At 32.0% G+C, this 18,026-nt stretch overlaps 1 protein-coding gene and 2 long non-coding RNA genes across 6 annotated transcripts; 1 reads left to right on the top strand and 2 right to left on the bottom strand.

The window, feature by feature from the left end:
- Positions 1-457: 457 nt before the first annotated feature.
- On the bottom strand, positions 458-3,446 carry LOC149493044 (uncharacterized). 3 transcript variants are annotated; one of them, XR_016318560.1, is made up of 3 exons: positions 2,880-3,446; positions 2,541-2,628; positions 458-680 (listed from the first exon to the last, which is right to left on the bottom strand). It is a non-coding gene; the product is annotated as an uncharacterized LOC149493044 (long non-coding RNA). The 3 variants fall into 3 exon arrangements; XR_016318559.1 differs by having other exon boundaries at positions 2,554-2,628; XR_016318561.1 differs by having other exon boundaries at positions 2,554-2,625.
- Positions 3,447-4,025: 579 nt separating this feature from the next.
- On the bottom strand, positions 4,026-7,410 carry LOC149493043 (uncharacterized). Its single transcript, XR_016322841.1, has 2 exons — positions 6,924-7,410; positions 4,026-4,301 (listed from the first exon to the last, which is right to left on the bottom strand). It is a non-coding gene; the product is annotated as an uncharacterized LOC149493043 (long non-coding RNA).
- Positions 7,411-13,822: 6,412 nt separating this feature from the next.
- Positions 13,823-17,503, top strand: LOC149493042 (Pentatricopeptide repeat (PPR) superfamily protein). 2 transcript variants are annotated; one of them, XM_089715737.1, is made up of 3 exons: positions 13,823-16,385; positions 16,476-16,642; positions 17,057-17,503. In XM_089715737.1, the coding sequence occupies exon 1, from the start codon at positions 14,049-14,051 to the stop codon at positions 16,260-16,262; it is 2,214 nt and encodes a 737-aa protein (XP_089571863.1). In that variant the 5' UTR covers positions 13,823-14,048; the 3' UTR covers positions 16,263-16,385; positions 16,476-16,642; positions 17,057-17,503. The 2 variants fall into 2 exon arrangements, with proteins under 2 accessions (XP_089571863.1, XP_089571862.1); XM_089715736.1 differs by having other exon boundaries at positions 16,940-17,503.
- Positions 17,504-18,026: the final 523 nt, after the last annotated feature.

Genomic DNA, 18,026 nt, shown 5'->3' with positions numbered 1-18,026 from the left:
TTAAATATCAAATCAAAATTGAGTTTGAAATTTGTTCTGTGTTTCTTCTCAAATCATATCAGAACAGGAAATTTGCATTTTCATACTAATTAATTAATTAATTAATTCTCTTTTTTTCATTATTTGATTCTTTATCGGTAAAGAAAAAATTAAATAAATATTGCAGTTCATGTGTTTTCTTCAGAATTTCTTTCAAATAACTAAAGAGAAATTAATTTTCTAAGAAAATTAAATTAGAAATTAATATGGTATGATATTCTTAACAATTTCAGCAAGTTGAACTTTCTTTTTTCCTTTTTCTTTCTTTCAAAAAAAAAAAATCAAATTACTTTGTTTTGTCCTTTCCTTTTATTATTGCGTAAGAACTTTTATTGCATATTGTCACGACCCATTTCCGTGGGTCGGACCGGCATTAGGCCCCAGGTAAGCTTAAGGCCCCCGAGGCCCGTAGTAAGCCTGAAACACTAAAACTTTACCAGCTCAATATAATTATATTGTTTATGTTAATACACGACTAATTGTATACAGTTTCTACAACTGCGGAGTCACTAACTAATAGACATACATAGATTTTTATACATCTAGATACATAGCAAAATATTTATTGATCTAGTAAAATTTTCTTTCTAACTCTGCGACGAAGGAACATAGCTTAGTCGAATTAAAGAGAAACTTTCGTCCTGGAAAATGAAACAAGATATGTGAGCTTTCTAAGGAGTAACATTATTGCACAACACACACATTCACACAAATGTATAAATATATATATATATATATATATATATATATATATATATATATATATATATATATCAATCTAGTCATCCGACTAGTATATGCTCACGCAGCCAGTCACACAAAATGGCATGTCACCGGCACTCACAAACAATATCACCTTCAATTAATCACATCACGTGGAAATTAGTCAGTGGAGTCACCGAAACCCCGATGAGCCGTCCTCCCACATGGCTCATCCTCTTACATGTGCACCAGGGAGCCAATCCCCCATACTGGCCGACCGGTCTAATCCTCACTTGACCAGCCCTCTCATTGTTTTTCTATCCTCTCTTTTCTTTTTCATACCAACAGGAGGCAACCCGGTCGTCTCCATCAAATCTAGATCATCAGGCGCTCACAACAGGAGGCCACCCTGCAGGCAGCGATCAAATCTAGACTGTCCGGTGCGCAACGACGAGAAGCCAACCTGTGGTTAACGGTAACGGTAACGGTAGGTGCACACGGGGGCGCCGATCTCCCATTTACCCGGCTAACTGTAATGGATCCATGTAACGGTAACGGTATATATAACGGTAACGGTAATCAGGATCCACATAACGGTAACGGTCTCACAAACCCATGGTGACCCACTTCATTCTAATTTCACACAAACAAAGCACAGCAATATCACAACACAATTAATCAAGTATTGCAATTAAATGCAAGCATATTAATCAATTAAACATCATAATGCAATGCAAATAACTAAATAAATAAATAGTATTAACAATAAACAACAATGACAAAATAAATAACAATAGTAACAATAATAATGGAAATAAATAAATATGTAAATCATTAAATGAGTAATAAAGATAATAAATAATCAGAGCACTATATTTATTATGTACCAAGTTATAGAACTAATCTAACTAAACTTATTAATTATGTTGTTAATTAAAGTTAATCTAAGTTTTATCGAAATTTCGGCAGCACCTCCCCTAAAAATTTGACTATCTACCTGTTTAAACATCACCATTTAATATACTTAGCAATTATCAATCATACAGCCCATCCATCGGGCAATCAACCAATCACATACCCGTCCTCAAATAGCAATATTACATTCCACAATTAATTCTTACTTAATATTCTTTAATTGATTACCTTACACAAATTTATTTAAATATGCTTCATGAGTCAAGTAGGAATTATGTACATATCTTCCTTTCTTCAAATTATTGCAAAGGACATCAAATTTCTGAAGTTTAATTTAAATGTTCTTAGATTGAACTTCACTTTAAATAAAGATATACCCAATAAATCCGTATCATCTTAAGGAAATCAAACACAACCATTCTTGCTTTCAATTAGCCGATACTCATAAGAGCTAACCTCGCAACAACCGCCATTACATAAAAATCCTAAATTCCAGCTTAAACTCATTTACTAGCAAATTCATTTAAATAACAAAGAATTCATTGTAATATACCGTTTCTAATCTCATCGTTATCAAACTCATCAAGATGAACAATATAGTTGCTGCCTTTAAGTTTCTCCACCAAAATTCATGTTTTACATAGTAATCAATTCATTTCTCAACATAATCATTTTGTTCAATGCCATTCCTTCTAAAAAAAATAGAACTCTATAAATAATTAAGTTAATTGCTACCATAGTTAAGAGATCCTTGATTTCTTTGCAAACATTTGTAGTTTAAGCAAATAATCTACCTATTTCTATACAAGATTTCAGGTTATATATCAATTAGAAGGTAAAGATCAAAACTTCCCATCAAAAGTTTAGCATATAGTATACATTACCTTCATTACTTACCTAAATCTCAAGCTAATTGTTACGCCCCACACTGCAAGCCATGCGAGAATGCAAGGCAGCCAGGCTAAATAGCTACTGCCAATATAAGGAATCTTTAATTCTTCACAAATATCTATAATAGAAGCAAAAAAAATCTAACCATTTCTATATAGGATTTAGTTTATATACCTATTTAAAGAGTACAAATTGAATTTCCTAATCATATTGATATAAATAGCAGCTGAATATTTAAATTTTCTACAATAGCTCATTTATATATCTCAAATCCTTCAACTAAGATCAAAGAACTCATGAATTAAAATGAAGAGGTTCATAATATGGTTTACCTAGTTGCAAAACGGGCTGGAACTTGAAATTTTCCGGTTGAAATGACCGGCAGTAGCAACAAGGCACCAATCAAGGAAAGGTGGCCGGAGGCACGCTAGAGACGCGGAGAGAACGTAGTCCGGCCGGTCCTTGGCTGGGCTCCCTAGAAAATGGAACGAGAAGCGTTGAAGAAGGCTACCGATCGGCAAAATGAAGTGTAGCTCGTTGTCCTTCCTCTTTCTCACTGAATCGCGAGCTACCAGTCACCAGAGGTGGAGCAACAGCGTTCGAGGGGTGCTGGAGACGAGGTGATTGGCCGGCTATGGGCTGGTGTCGCCGGAAAATCGAGGAGAAGGCTGCGACGCGACTTCCCGATCGAGGCAAAGTCACAGCTCCTCCTGCGACACTGCGTTCACCAGAAACGAAAGAAGAGAGGAAAGGAGAGGCCGGAGACGCAAGGTGAGGAGGCGACGGCGGGGAGATGAGGTCGATCGGCCCTGGTGGCCGGAAACAGGGAGGAAGGGGGAGGAGGATGTTGCGCGCTGCGCTGGCGCCAGGAAGAAGAAAGGAAAAGAAAAAGAAAAGAAAAAAAAGAAAAAGAAAAGAAAAGAAAGAAATATCTTGGCTTCTAGACCATTCCGGTTCGATTCGAACCGGTTTGGTCTAATTCAATAATTCGGCTCGATTTGCTTGGTTTTCTAATCCGATTTGATTTATTTTGATTCTTTTAGTTAGGTTCTAGAACATTTCCTCAATTTACTCAATAATAACAATAATAATAGTATTTGATTTTAGGATAATAAATTTTTATATATCCATAATAGGTTAAATTACGGGGTTTCTATTTGTTTACGATTCAAAATTTTCGACATTTTATTTGGGCTTGGGCCCAACTCGTAAAACTTTGGGCTCAAATTAGAATTGCTCGATCCTACCAACCCATACTATCAAAAATTCGGATTTTTGATTTAATAAAAATCCCAAAGTTTTGAAAATAAAAATTCGGGATATTTCACATATACTCTTTGTTTCTTTTAATATAACTAGTGATCAACATGATGTAAGTTATTTCGTACGTTATTTGTCACGACCCATTTCCATGGACCGGACCGGCACTAGGGCCCAGGTAAGCTTAAGGCCCCCGAGGCCCGTAGTAAGCCTGAAACACTACAAATTTGCTATCTCAATAAAATTTTAAACATTTACAAATTCCCCTGCTTACAATACACTATAGTTATAATACAGGCTCACAGAATTATTCCATCTATAATAATACACAACTTAAAAGTATACAAGTTCTATAACTGCGGAGTTTACTGACGGATGTATACATATAAGTCTTCGGACATTTATCTATTTAATTGATCAATACTAAAATTAGCGAATTTCTTTTTTAACGGCGAAGAGCAGAGTTATAGCTGGGATTTAGAAAATGCTACTTCCTGAAAGATTTGAACAAAAGAGATGTGAGTTTATTAATGAATAATAATTATTGCACAACACACGCATTCACACAATTGTATAAATATATCAACCTAGTCATCCGACTAGGTATATGCTCACACAGCCAGTCACACAAATGGCATATCACCAGCACTCACAATTATTAACATCTTCATATAATCACATCACGTGGAAATTAGTCAGTGGAGTCACCGAACCCCCGATGAGCCGTCCTCCCACATGGCTCATCCTCTCACATGTGCACCAGGGAGCCGATCCCCCATACTGGCCGACCGGTCTAATCCTCACTTGACCAGCCCTCTCATTATTTTTCCATTCTCTCTTTTCTTTTCCATACCAACAGGAGGCAACCCGGTCGTCTCCATCAAATCTAGATCATCAGGCGCTCACAACAGGAGGCCACCCTGCGGGCTGCGATCAAATCTAGATTATCCGGTGCGCCCAATAAAGAAGCCAGCCTGTGGTTAACAATAACGGTAACGGTAGGTGCACACGGGGGCGCCGATCTCCCATTTACCCGGCTAACAGAAACAGAATCAGGATCCATATAACAGAATCAGGATATAACAGAATCAGAATCAGGATCCGTATAACAGAAACAGTCTCACAAACCCATGGTGACCCACTTCATCCCAATTCCACACAAACAAAGCAAGGCATTGTCACATCACAACTAATCAAGCATTGCAATTAATTGCAGAAATATTGCAAAGTTAAACATCGGAATGCAATACACAATTAGACATTCATACTCAAATGCAAATAAATAAATAATATTAACAATAAACAACAATGATAGAATAAATAATAATAATGAAAATAAACAATAACAATGAAAATAAATAAGTAATTGAATAATTAAGTAAATAGATGATAGTAAAATAATTAGAATACTTTATTTACTATGTATTAAGTTATAGAATTATTCTAAATAAACCTATTACTTTATATTGTTAACTAAGACTAGTCTAAGTTCTATCGAAATTTCGGCAGCACCTCCCCTAAAAATTGGGCTATTTACCTACTCAAATATCACAATAATATATATATTAATCATTCAATGCACACAGCCCATCCGTCGGGCGATCAAACAGTTAAATTTCCCTTCCTCCATCCAAATAATAATGTCAACATTCAACTATTAATTCACAACTTATAATAATCTTCAAACGTGTTCCTATAATATTACTGAACATTCTTTGCTTCACATAAATATAATCAGCTTCTTTAGCTAATTGACAAATAAATGAAATCTTTTATATATCTATATACATATAAGAACACAATTACAGATATTACAATTTTATGTTCTAGTTACAATGCTACTTGCTGAAATAATATCGAAATCTTTTAAAGACCAGCTTATAAACTATCCTATAGTTCAAACAAATGGTATACTATCTTAAATGCAATTGTCGTATTTTCCCAGTTGAAGTTATGTGTTTAAGATTTCTCGATCAATGTTTGAATTCTAACTTATAATCTATTTGATTTATTAGTAGAATATTTATTCATCTTATCTTAGTATAATTATTAGCATTTACTAAGTTTTTGTACTACACTTATTTGCACCCATAAATTTAATCAATAGTAACTCGTATCCTATTATAACTCTATTAGTCAACTAATGATTTCTAATAATACACTTGGCCTATTAGCTTTTAAATATTCCGTCGAACACCCGACAACATCTCTCCTTAATCATACTCAACATCTAGTTTAAATTACCGTAGAACGATCGGCAGCCCATCCACCAGGCAAAGAACTTTAAATAAAATCCCCATCCTCCTATCATTATCAACCCACCATTCTTCGTTATACAGTAATTATAAAATCAATATCTTGAATCCATAATTTACTATGAATTACTTAATAAGTAAAAACAAAATAATTTCTTAAATTGAATCAATAAGTCTTATTTATATGCCTACCCATCATTGATTTTCACCCTTCAAATTTAATCACAATCAAATAAATGGTTTGTTTGACTGCACCTATTTATATTTCAGGACCTATAACCAATTATTTACAACACTAAATCCTAGATTTTCTTTTAATAAGCCAAGTATAACTTCGATTTAATCTCAAGTCATGCTAACAAAATAAGCTAACAACCAATTTATTCATGTGATTAGAATACCCAATAACTTAGTTACTGCATTTCTACCAACCCCTCCTTAATTTAACTTTCTGTGATATTTACGGCTTAGAAGACTAATTTTCGATTTCTGTCGTCTAATGATTCGAACACTATACAATATCAAAGTGCAAAACTAATTGCAAAACTAGATTCTATGTAAAAATTGGTATATACTGCCTATGAGGAATTCTAGTCACCGAATCCACCGCTGTCGCCGCCGTCTATGGTGGCCGGAGGTACCTTGGTTCCTAAATCTTGCAATTCTTACGCCAAGACGCAGCAAATTTCATATAGAACTCAGTTCTATAGCCAACTACTGCAATTTATGTCAATATCTAACAAAATCCCAATTTTTATTTCTTAAATCCCTAAGTCCCATTTTGATCAATTCCTGCGTTAAATCGCCTAATCTATGCAAAATGATTTCTAAAGGAGTGAAATGGGAGGACAATCAACTTACCTCGCCGGAGAGTATAGTCGGAGTTGCTCGGAGGGAAGGACGGAGACGCGACTGTCTCGATCGCGCTAAGGTCCCCAGCTTCGCTGTGACTCTTGCGCTCACCAGAAACGGAAACGGAGAGAAGGGAAGGAAGGCGGGCTGCTGCGGCGAGGAGTCGACGGCGAGGAGGCACTGGTTCTGGTGGTCGGAAAACCAGAGAGGAGAGGCAGCGAGGTCGCGCGCTGGCACTTGCGCAAGGAAGGAGAAGGGGAAAGAAAAAAAAAAAAAAAGAAAAAAGAAAAGAAAGAAAAATCTTGGGCTTCTAGACCATTCCGGTTCGATTCGAACCGGTTTGGTCTAATTCTATGATTTGGCTCAATTAGCTTGGTTTTCTAAAAAATCAAATTGGTTTACGGGTCTAGTTTAGCAATAATAAAACACTAGCTGGTGTAATCTTATTGGTTGAAATAAAAATTTTATTTTTAAATGAAAATTCTATGAAATTAAATTTTCGGATTGTTTCATTATTACTCGTTAGAATAATTATTTATAATTTATTTTTTTATATATTTTTTATTAATTCTTACAAGACAATACAAAAACTTAGTTATAATTATTACATATATAAAAATAGGTGCAAACCACTATCATACATAGTTTTAATTATTTGATGAAAAATTTTAATAATTTTTTACAATAAATATTTTGATAGAATGGAATAGTTACAAAATTTAAAAATAAATAACAATTTGATCTCGCCATATATAAAAATAAATACATTATTTGTAATCAAATTCAAAATTTTTTTTGTGATAGTATACCAAAATAAAAAACAAAATTAAAAATTAAAAGTAATACCTCAGCCATTAATAATAATAAAGTGAGAAGTTTTTGATATAACAATAACAAAGAAACTCTTAATAATAGAGAGTCCTCAATAAATTATTGAAAATAAAAGGAAAAAAATTCTTAATAGTAACCAAAGAAAATATAGTTATGTGATAGATTAAATTTCAATTGAGTTATAATTTAAATATTTAACTTTTATTATCATAATAATAGATGTAACATTAAAATCAAAGTATAATAAATTTTTAACCTAAAATATGCAACAACTTAAAAATATGCAACAATCAAAGGAGCGTTAATTATTAAAAAATGACAATCATGATTTAAATAAATTCTTTTAAAAAATTAACAAATTTACACTAAATAAAAATTGATCAAGAAATTTAATTAGCAGATTACAAATAAAGTAATTAATACATTCAAGAGAATGATAAGACAAAAAAGCAGCTAACAATATTAACAAAGCAAACAAAAGTAAATACGAGGAAAATAAAATAATTTTAATTTATAATTTATAAATTTAACTATTTTTAGATTTTTAATATAAAATAATTAAGTCATTTTGCAATAAAACTATAAATTGATCTAATATTGGATTCAATAAAAACTTATACAATAGGATTTTCACTCCTAATTAAAATTGAATATAATTTTTCAGTTACGATTTTTAATATATATTTGGTTTAATATTAATAAAACATATAGAGGAAGTTAAGATTATACTTGCCGCAAGAACAAGACATAATTGCAAACTCAATAATTTCAAATTACAAAAGTTTGATGTAATAATTATTGATAGTCAAAAGCAATAAATTCGTGATGGTCAAGAGTAACAAATTCTTGATAGTTAAAACTCAAAAACAATTAAAACCAAATGTATATATAGTAGTATGATAGAACAAAATCTTAATTAAAATAGTATTACAGGCCAAATTCCTAATTAGCGTGAGATTAAATTTATAATATTAATATAATAAAAATAATAAATTGATATCATAATTAGAATAGAATTAATGTCAAATTCCTAATTAGAATGAGATTAAATTTATAATATTAACAAAAAGAGCTAACAATAAGGGATTAATAAATTTAACATCTTATATTATAATATATTTAGTTATAAGATATTAAATCATAGTATTTTTATATGTATAAAAATTTCAAAAATTTCCATATTAGAATACGACTAAATTATTTTTATGATATTTTTAATTGATCAACTAATAAAATACGAATAAAATTAAGAGTTTTCTAATTATAATAAGACTAAATTATTTTTCAATCAACTAATAAAATTAAAAGTCTGCAGGGATATTTTACGAACCCAATGTTCCCCCTCATTCGCACTTTTATATATATATAATATAATTTGAAATTTCTATACATGCAAAAAAATTATAATTTATTATATTATAATTGGAATATTGAAATTTCCATGGCTATTTTCCTTCCATTGAAGTACTTGAAACAAAAAAATAAAAAATAAAAGATGTTATCTTAACAAATATTAATCTTACAATTCAAATAAAATTGTAATTTTTATTAATAAAATTAAAATAAAAGGGAGGAAGAAAAGAGAAAAGGAAGTGCAAGTATATAAAGGATGTGGCCGAGATGTGATATGCAGTTTGGTTATAACTTTAGCAACGGATAAAAATTCCGTTGCTAATCCATTTGTAGAACACGTTAGGTATGGAAGAAAAAATCAATTTATGTTATAATTTTAGAGATGGACAAAAATTCCAGTGCCAACACGTTGTGGAAGCCTTTGTCAACTCTTAGCAATGGAAAAATAATGAAATAAAATTTATTAATTAATAAAAATAATATGAGTAAGGAAACTAATATAATTAATCTAATTAAAAATTATTATATAATTTTAATCGATAAATAAAATTAAAAATTTTCTAATTAAAGAGTTCATCTCTTTAAAATATTTCATAATAATGTTATTCATGAGGGAAAATTTATAAGTTTATAATTATTCATGATTACTAAATAATTACAGTCAATCTATAAATCTAAATTATAAGAACTATAAATAAAAATTATGCTATTGATTTGTAAATAGAAAGAGAGTTAATGTTATATTTACTACAAGAAATAATTGCAAACTCAACAATTTCAAATTAGCAAAAGCTTGATCTAACAATTCTTGATAGTCAAAAGCAACAAATTTTTGATAGTAAAAAACAACGAATTCTTGATGGCCAAAATCAATTAAAACTAAACACATATATAGTGGTATGATAGGACAAATTCCTAATTAGAATGAGATTACATTTATAATATTAATATCATAAAAAATAATAAATTGATATCATTCTAATTAGAATATGATTAGTAATGATATTTTTGTCAATTCATAAACTTAGCAGGAGCATTTTAAAAACCCAATATTCCCCTTATTCGTACTTTTATATATATTATAGATATTATTTTTTTATTTGGCTTTAAAAATTAGCAATTTAATTATTTTGATTAACATATTATGACTTAGGACTTATAAATCAAGAGACCCAAAAATTTAAAATTAGTGGGCACAATTTTTAAAGAGGCCAAGATTTTTAAAAGATTCACATTTTGAAAAAACCCAGAACATCGGTTTTTAGCCGTTTTCATCCGGTTTTTATTAATTTATGCCGATTTTTTAAAATTTTTAATTTTATTATCCAACTTGGATAGGATCACAGTTCGATTCTCAGTAAACTGGTCCAACCGGTCTAGTTCGGTTTTTAGAACTATGAATTAAAGTTCATATCTCAAAATTTTGAAATAATGTAAATAAGAAAATAAATAGCAAGGTCATATATGATGTTAATAAAATTCCTAAAGATAAATAATAATCTATAATCTACAATATATACAAATTAAAGTACTAACGGGAAGGAGAATATTGAAATCACAAAAATGCTCCTACTAAATTTATGGATCGATAAAAATATCATTAAAGATTTTAATTTTATTAATTAAAAATAAAGATAATTTAATTTTGATTGATCATATTAATTTCATATTTAAATCTAAATGCTCATAGACTTTCATAAAAAGTAAAAAAAAAAAAAACCAAAATTATAAACTATGCTCATAGATATTAATTGTAATAATTGCTATCTATTTATAATATAAATTTAAAATGTAGCACATCCATGTATAGCTCAGTGGTAAGTGCATATACGATCTAATAATGGATACATGTTTGAATTCCCCATACTAAAAAAAATTCAAAATGTAATAAGTTAAGTTATTTCTCATTTTTAAGAAAAATTGTTATTTTTGTTCAAAGTGTGATACGTTCAATGAAGCTAAATGTAAAGAGTTGATGGTAGGAGGTACATTCACCATCCAAACCATATTAAAATCTTGCAAATCAAGAGCAAGCTTAGCTAAGCTATGGGCAACTGAGTTGCCTTCTCTATAAAAATGGAAATGGACACCTCTTGGAGTTGTTGAAGACTCTCTTGAAGGATAAAAACACGCGTGCTAAGGTCTGATAGAGGAGGAAGCTTACCAGGCTACAAAAGCGAAACTACAACCTGGCGAGTCCAGCTCCAAGTGAACCTTCAGAAAACCATGCTGGAGTGCACAATGAATAGCCATGGATGCAGCTTCAATCTCTGCTTCAGCAACAGACATGGAGGACTTGACAAGCTGTTGAGCTAAATCAAGGATCGAACCAGCAGAATCCCGAATAATCATACCCAGATGGGATTCATCAGACACTACAAGAGCCGCATCAGGTGTTGATTTTGACGTAGCCTTGAGGAGGAGGATGATAGAAAACTAAACTTGTCTACAACTAATTAAAAGTCATGGACGGTGAATGCATGGTCAAAGATGGTTCCTAAGTGAGTAAAGTCTTGGTTGGTGAAAGCATAATCAATGGACGGTGCCTAACTTGGACTATTGTTGGAAGGCTTGGACGGTGCCTAATTTTACATTGGTGTCTTGAATCCACTTTGGTAGCCTTCCAACAATAGTCCAAGTTAGGCACCGTCCAAGCCTTCCAACAATAGTCCAAATTAGGCACCGTCCATTGATTATGCTTTCACCAACCAAGACTTTACATTGGTGTCTTGAATCCACTTTGGTAGCCTTCCAACAATAGTCCAAGTTAGGCACCGTCCAAGCCTTCCATCAATAGTCCCATTTAGACACCGTCCATTGATTATGCTTTCACCAACCAAGACTTTACTCACTTAGGAACCATCTTTGACCATGCATCCACCGTCCATGACTTTTAATTAGCTGTAGACAAGTTTAGTTTTCTATCATTTCGTGTGTGAGATTATAAAAAAATAAAGTGAGTTGTGAGTGTGTCTTCCTTGTAATATTACTCCAGTAATTCATATTATTGCCAACAGAGGATGCCATATTGCAATAGGCCGCAGAACCTGAGACGACCTGCATCTGGACTTATTCCAACCAAAAATTAGCAGCAACGGTACTGGTTACAGATTCAGAAAGCTTGAGATGTTGGAATATCCAGAGGTTTCGTGACCTCCAAATGAACTAAAGGGTCATACAAAGAAGTTCCATCTGATCCTGCACTCTTATTTTTATTTTGTTATTTCATAAATGTTCTTTCTTCTTCTTTTGAATGCTCTTAGATGTAAAGTAATATAAACTACTTGTAAAATTATAATTTTTAACAAAATTAATAGAAAATTATATACATAAATTAAATGTTCTTTCTTCTTTTTTTGAATGCTCCTAGATCTAAGTAATATAAACTACCAGTAATATTATAATTTATAACAAAATTAATAGAAAATTATATACGTAAATTAAATTACATTACTTGTAACGAGTAAAAATTAATAAGTACAAATGATGTGCAGTGCACGTCGAAGAAAATTAATAATAATAAAGTTGTACATCTTATATAACATGCGAGAGCACGTGACTAGTTTGATTTTTAACATTTATGAAAATTATTTATTTAATTTGTGGTGAAATCAACTACTCAGTTAATGCTTTAAAAAAAAAAAAAAAAAAACGTAATTGTGCTCTATGGTATAAAAGCGTCCAATAATTTAGTCATTATATCCGAATTAGTCATATGCTTGCACGTTGTGCAGGTTAATATTTCTAAATAATTGACACGAATTAAATTTGATTGAAAAATATAAATAAGTTAATATGACAAAAAAAAAAAATTTGTCATTTACCCTTTTTTTTATTCTTCGACTACGATAATAAAAACTATTAATCGAGCTTTTTTTATAAATTTAAAAATGATAAAAGGACTCTAAACTAACAAATGAAAAATAATAAACTCACCTTCTTCGCTGAACTAAAAACAATGAACACAAATATTGCTTTATGTTAAAACAATTAGTCAAACCATAAAATTACCTGAATGAAAAAAGAAAGAAACTTCATAAATCGTTAATCATAAGTATCTTTTCCTCAAGGTATTAATTTTTATCACTAATTAAAAATATATTAAACATAAAAAAGAAAATAAGAATTTGTACGATAAATTTAGTATATGTAGTACTCATATACATAATACTCAAAAGAGATTAAGATTTTTTTTTTTATAAATAGAGGATAATTAAATTATAAAATAACAAAATGTTACATCAATTTATAGGGTAATATAAATTATTAAAAAAGCTAATTAGTGTTCTGTTATTATTATAAAAAATTTATTATTTGGATTATTAATTATTACAAAAGAAAGAAAATAAATAATTTTTATTAATGAAATAAGTTTATTATACGATTATTAATTTATTGAATAAAGAAAATAAAAAATTTTATGATTTAATTTTAATAAATTAAATAAAAATTTTAAAGTTAACAAAATTCCACATTACCAATTATGTTTCACAATATCAAGTTTGCTTGGACTTTTATTACTCCGCTGGAAGCAAACCATACCATAAGAATTATTACTGTATTTTTTAAAAGGTGGGACTAAATAGTTAATTTCAACAAATCAGAAGGAGTAAGTAGTAATTTAGACTAACAAAAATTCAAGGATCTAAACATTTGAATCAGTTCAAAATGCAAAGAAACATCCGGATTAACCCGAACAAGAATAGAATAGTTCTGCGGCAATGAGCATTTGCGGATTGATAACAATATAAACTCCACGCGGGCCACCACATCTGGTGCAAGTATTAAAAAAAAAAAAAGAAAAGAAACATCCATGCGATTGTTCTTTCCCGCCGCTATGTCACTGTCTCTAAACCCAAATCCTGATGTCTTATTTTCTGCTATCTCTTCAATTAATCCTTTTGGCTACAGATGCAACAGAAATTCCATGCGCAGTATCTTCTCTAATCAATGATCCGCTGTGTAAGAACTTCAAAAGCTTTAGCTATCTCTCACCCTTTAATTCTCAAGGTACGTTTTCTCTTTCCCTTCTCTGCTTTTCTCCACAACTGCCCTTTTCCCTCTATCGTCTCCAAAGACACTGTATCAATCGCTGAAACTCATTACAAAGATCTGATCTTTAATGTTATTCGAGATAAGCCAACTCATTACAAAGATCTTATCTTTAATACCATTCGGGATAAGCCGTGGGCTTTTTGCAATCAAAAGTGGGTTTCTCGTCAATTTAATCCTGTAATTATTGACCCAGAGTTGCTTGTTCGAGTACTAAATATGATTCGGGAAAACCCCAGAATTGCTTTGAGGTTTTTTAGATGGGTTCAGACTCAACCAGGGTTTAAGAGCTCAGAGTTCACATTTTGTGTTATACTCGAGATTCTGGTGGATAACAGTTTGATGAAATCAGCTTATTGGGTAATTGAGAGAGTGATTAGCGTAGGAATGCATGAGATTGTAGATGTTTTAATTGGTGGATATTTGAAGTCTGAGGTCTCTATTAAGGTTCTTGATCTTTTGCTGTGGGTTTACTCTGAGAAATTGATGATTGAGCAGTGTTTGCTGGTTTTTGATAAGATGGTCAGTAGTGGGTTGTTGCCAGATGTGAAGAATTGTAACAGGATTCTTAAAATACTCAGGGATAAAAATCTTGCGGCTAAAGCTAGTGAAATCTATCGAATGATGGGTGAGTGTGGCATTAAGCCAACTATTATTACATTTAATACTTTGTTGGATTCCTTTTGTAAGGAAGGGGAAGTGCAGCAAGCTCTAGATCTTTTCTCAGAGATGCAAAAGAGAGGGTGTTACCCAAATGATGCAACATATAATGTGTTGATAAATGGGTTGTCAAAGAAAGGGGAATTACAGCAGGCCAAGGGATTGATTAGAGAGATGTTGGAAACAGGATTGAGGGTTTCAGCATACACTTATAACCCTTTGATTTATGGCTGTTTCAAAGAAGGGCTCTTTTTGGAGGCATTAGCCCTTGGGGGAGAAATGGTAATTAGAGGAGTGTTGCCTACAGTGGCAACTCACAATACAATTATGTACGGTCTTTGCATCTGGGGAAAAATGAGTGATGCTAGGCAACGATTGTCATATATGTTAAAGAGTAATATGATGCTAGATATAGTTTCATACAATACTTTAATCTATGGGTATTGTAGGCTGGGGAACATAGATGAGGCTTTTCTCTTGTTGCATGAGTTAAGACACCATAATCTTAATCCTACTGTCATCACTTATAATACTCTCATAGATGGACTTTGCAGACTGGGGGACTTGGAGGTTGCACAGAAGCTAAAAGAAGATATGATCAATCATGGGATTCTTCCTGATGTTTTTACTTACACAATTCTAGTGAAGGGATCTTGCAAGCTGGGAAAAATGTTGAAGGCAACAGAGTTTTTTGATGAGATGTTGCAAGCGGGTTTGGCACCAGACAGATTTGCATATACTACTCAAATAGCGGGTGAATTGAAGCTTGGCAACACAGCCAATGCATTTAATTTGCAGGAAGAAATGCTTGTAAAAGGTTTTCTACCAGATGTTAGCACGTATAATGTCTTTGTGCATGGGCTTTGTAAATTGGGCAATTTGGAAGAAGCACGTGAGCTGTTGCAGAAGATGATCAGCAATGGTCATGTTCCCGATCATGTAACATATACTAGCATCATACATGCTCACTTGGTGAATGGAAATCTAAGGAAAGGCAGAATGTTGTTCTACGAGATGCTGAGCAAAGGCCAAACCCCTACAGTAGTCACTTACACTGTATTGATTCATGCACATGCACTAAATGGGTGTCTAGAGATGGCAACTATGTATTTCTCTGAGATGCAGGAGAAAGGTGTTACACCTAATGTTATCACCTATAATGCATTGATAAACGGCTTTTGCAAAGTGAGGAGAATGAATCAGGCTTACAAGTTTTTCATGGAGATGGAAGAAAGAGAAATTCTTCCTAATAAGTATACCTACACTATGTTAATAAATGAGAACTGCAACATGGGAAATTGGCAGGAGGCCTTTAGATTATATAATCAAATGCTAGATCGAAGAATCCAACCAGATTATTGTACCCACAGTGTACTGTTGAAGCAATTAGACAAAGAATATAAAAATCAGATAGTTCAGCAGATTGAGCGTTTAATAAATGATAGTGATTAACTTATTAATGGAAGCACTTTATTACTTTATTGTCAGAGGTCTGGGTTTCTTGAGTGGTTGGTGAAAGCAGCTTTCTGAAGCATTCATGCACCATTCAATACATTCACTTGCATTATTAATCAAGTAAGTTCATCCTTTGATTTCAATTCGCATGTGGTGTGTTTATTCATAAGTTGCATTCTTTAATAACCTTGTTGGAATTTTCTGCTATAGACGGATTACAGGATGGAGTTGCTGATCTGTCAGTGTAGTGATTCATGAAGTTGGGACCTACACCTAACTTTTCTTAATTGATAACATGGAGCAACCGGCAAAACTTAGATCCTCCTGCTCAGGTTATTACTTCAGAGATCAAATTATGCTACAAGAGTTAACAACAGGTATACAGATGAAATTCAAATATGTTCAATTTCTTGATAAATCTCTCAAAAAATATTGCATTTTTTATTCTTTTCAAAATTTTGAAGCAGGATAAAAGGGAAGGAGGTGTTTTGTCTTTTTGCACTACTTAAATTGTTATTATATGTTGTCATGGTATAATTTTGTTATGCATTTTTTTTCCCACAACACAAAGCTAGATATGCTAGTCAGTCAATGAGCCAGTGACTACTAAAATTTTACAGCTCAGTACATAAAGCATGTCCATATTCAGACTACAGCATCTTGATTTTGTACAGGAAAAAAAGGTGGAAGCATCCTCTGTTCATCTGTCCTAATGCCAAGTGCTAATCGCTACGTGCTTTTCACTGAATTTTCCTGCTTCACAATATTACTTCTCAACTATATATCTCCAGGTGGCATGCCTGTTGGCTGAAAGCTTCTGCACCAGTGTTATAGATAACAATGATTTTGCGCAGCCAAAGAGGTGACATGTGCATGTGGGGAAGAAATGGTGGGGGTGAAGTGAATGTGCTGGTAATTCATGGTAGCACAGCGGACCAGCTGGGCCTAGTCAACTAAATTCATCATGGTGCAGATAGCATTTGTTTAACTTCTGAAAAATTATAATTCTGCAACCCAAAGTTACTGTGGCCAGAAATTTAGGCTTGCGACTTCACTCTGTTAATATGTATTCGTACTGATGGGTAGTTGACTCATTCCTCTTTCTACTGATTAGTGTAAACTAGTAGGTCAGTAACCAATGACAGAAGCCTGCACTTAATGGCAATGGCATATTTTGAAAAATTAAAAACTGGACTCTGTTCGAAGTAATTTAATGATGTTGTTGTGGAATTTGTTTAGAGATTTGATTCCAAGAACTTCATTGCAATATGTAGGTCTTGATTCTTGAAAAGATGCAAGCAGGGAAATATAGTTGGTTGCTTGGGAGGCTCTTTTGTTATTTAGTTTTAACTATAGTTTTGAATTATTTTCTTGGCAACACATCTTGCTGGATTACCTAATAGTTGGAAGTTCAAGGAGTTTATGTGACTATGCTTGGCTGTATTTTGGGTATTGTTTTTTTTTTTTTTTTTTTTTTTTTTTTTTTTTTTTTTTTAAGTTGGAAAAGAGAATTCGAATCTGAATCTATTGCCATGTCGTAATGTACTTATTCTTAGGATAATGTCTCGATGTGCAATTTTAGGTATTGTGTTGGATAGGTAGATTCTTGAATTTGATGACTTTTCTATCCTTCTCAGTGATTCGAAAATTGATATTGCTGATAAAAAAGGAACTTAAAAATTGCGAAGAGAGTGACCGGTGAAAATTTAATTTTGAAATTTATTTGTATTTTCATATATCAAAATAATACATTTTTATATG

This window comes from Jatropha curcas, chromosome 10 (assembly GCF_041381405.1).
Source record: "Jatropha curcas cultivar XTBG-Jc1 chromosome 10, XTBG_Jcur_1.0, whole genome shotgun sequence".
Classification (NCBI taxonomy): Eukaryota; Viridiplantae; Streptophyta; class Magnoliopsida; order Malpighiales; family Euphorbiaceae; genus Jatropha; species Jatropha curcas.
The sequence above is the reverse complement of the archived record's forward strand: the minus strand, read 5'-3'. Positions and strand labels throughout refer to the sequence as shown.

Coding starts and splice junctions, on each gene's coding strand:
- LOC149493042 (XM_089715737.1), top strand. CDS start 14,049: ATGATCCGCTGTGTAAGAACTTCAAAAGCTTTAGCTATCTCTCACCCT.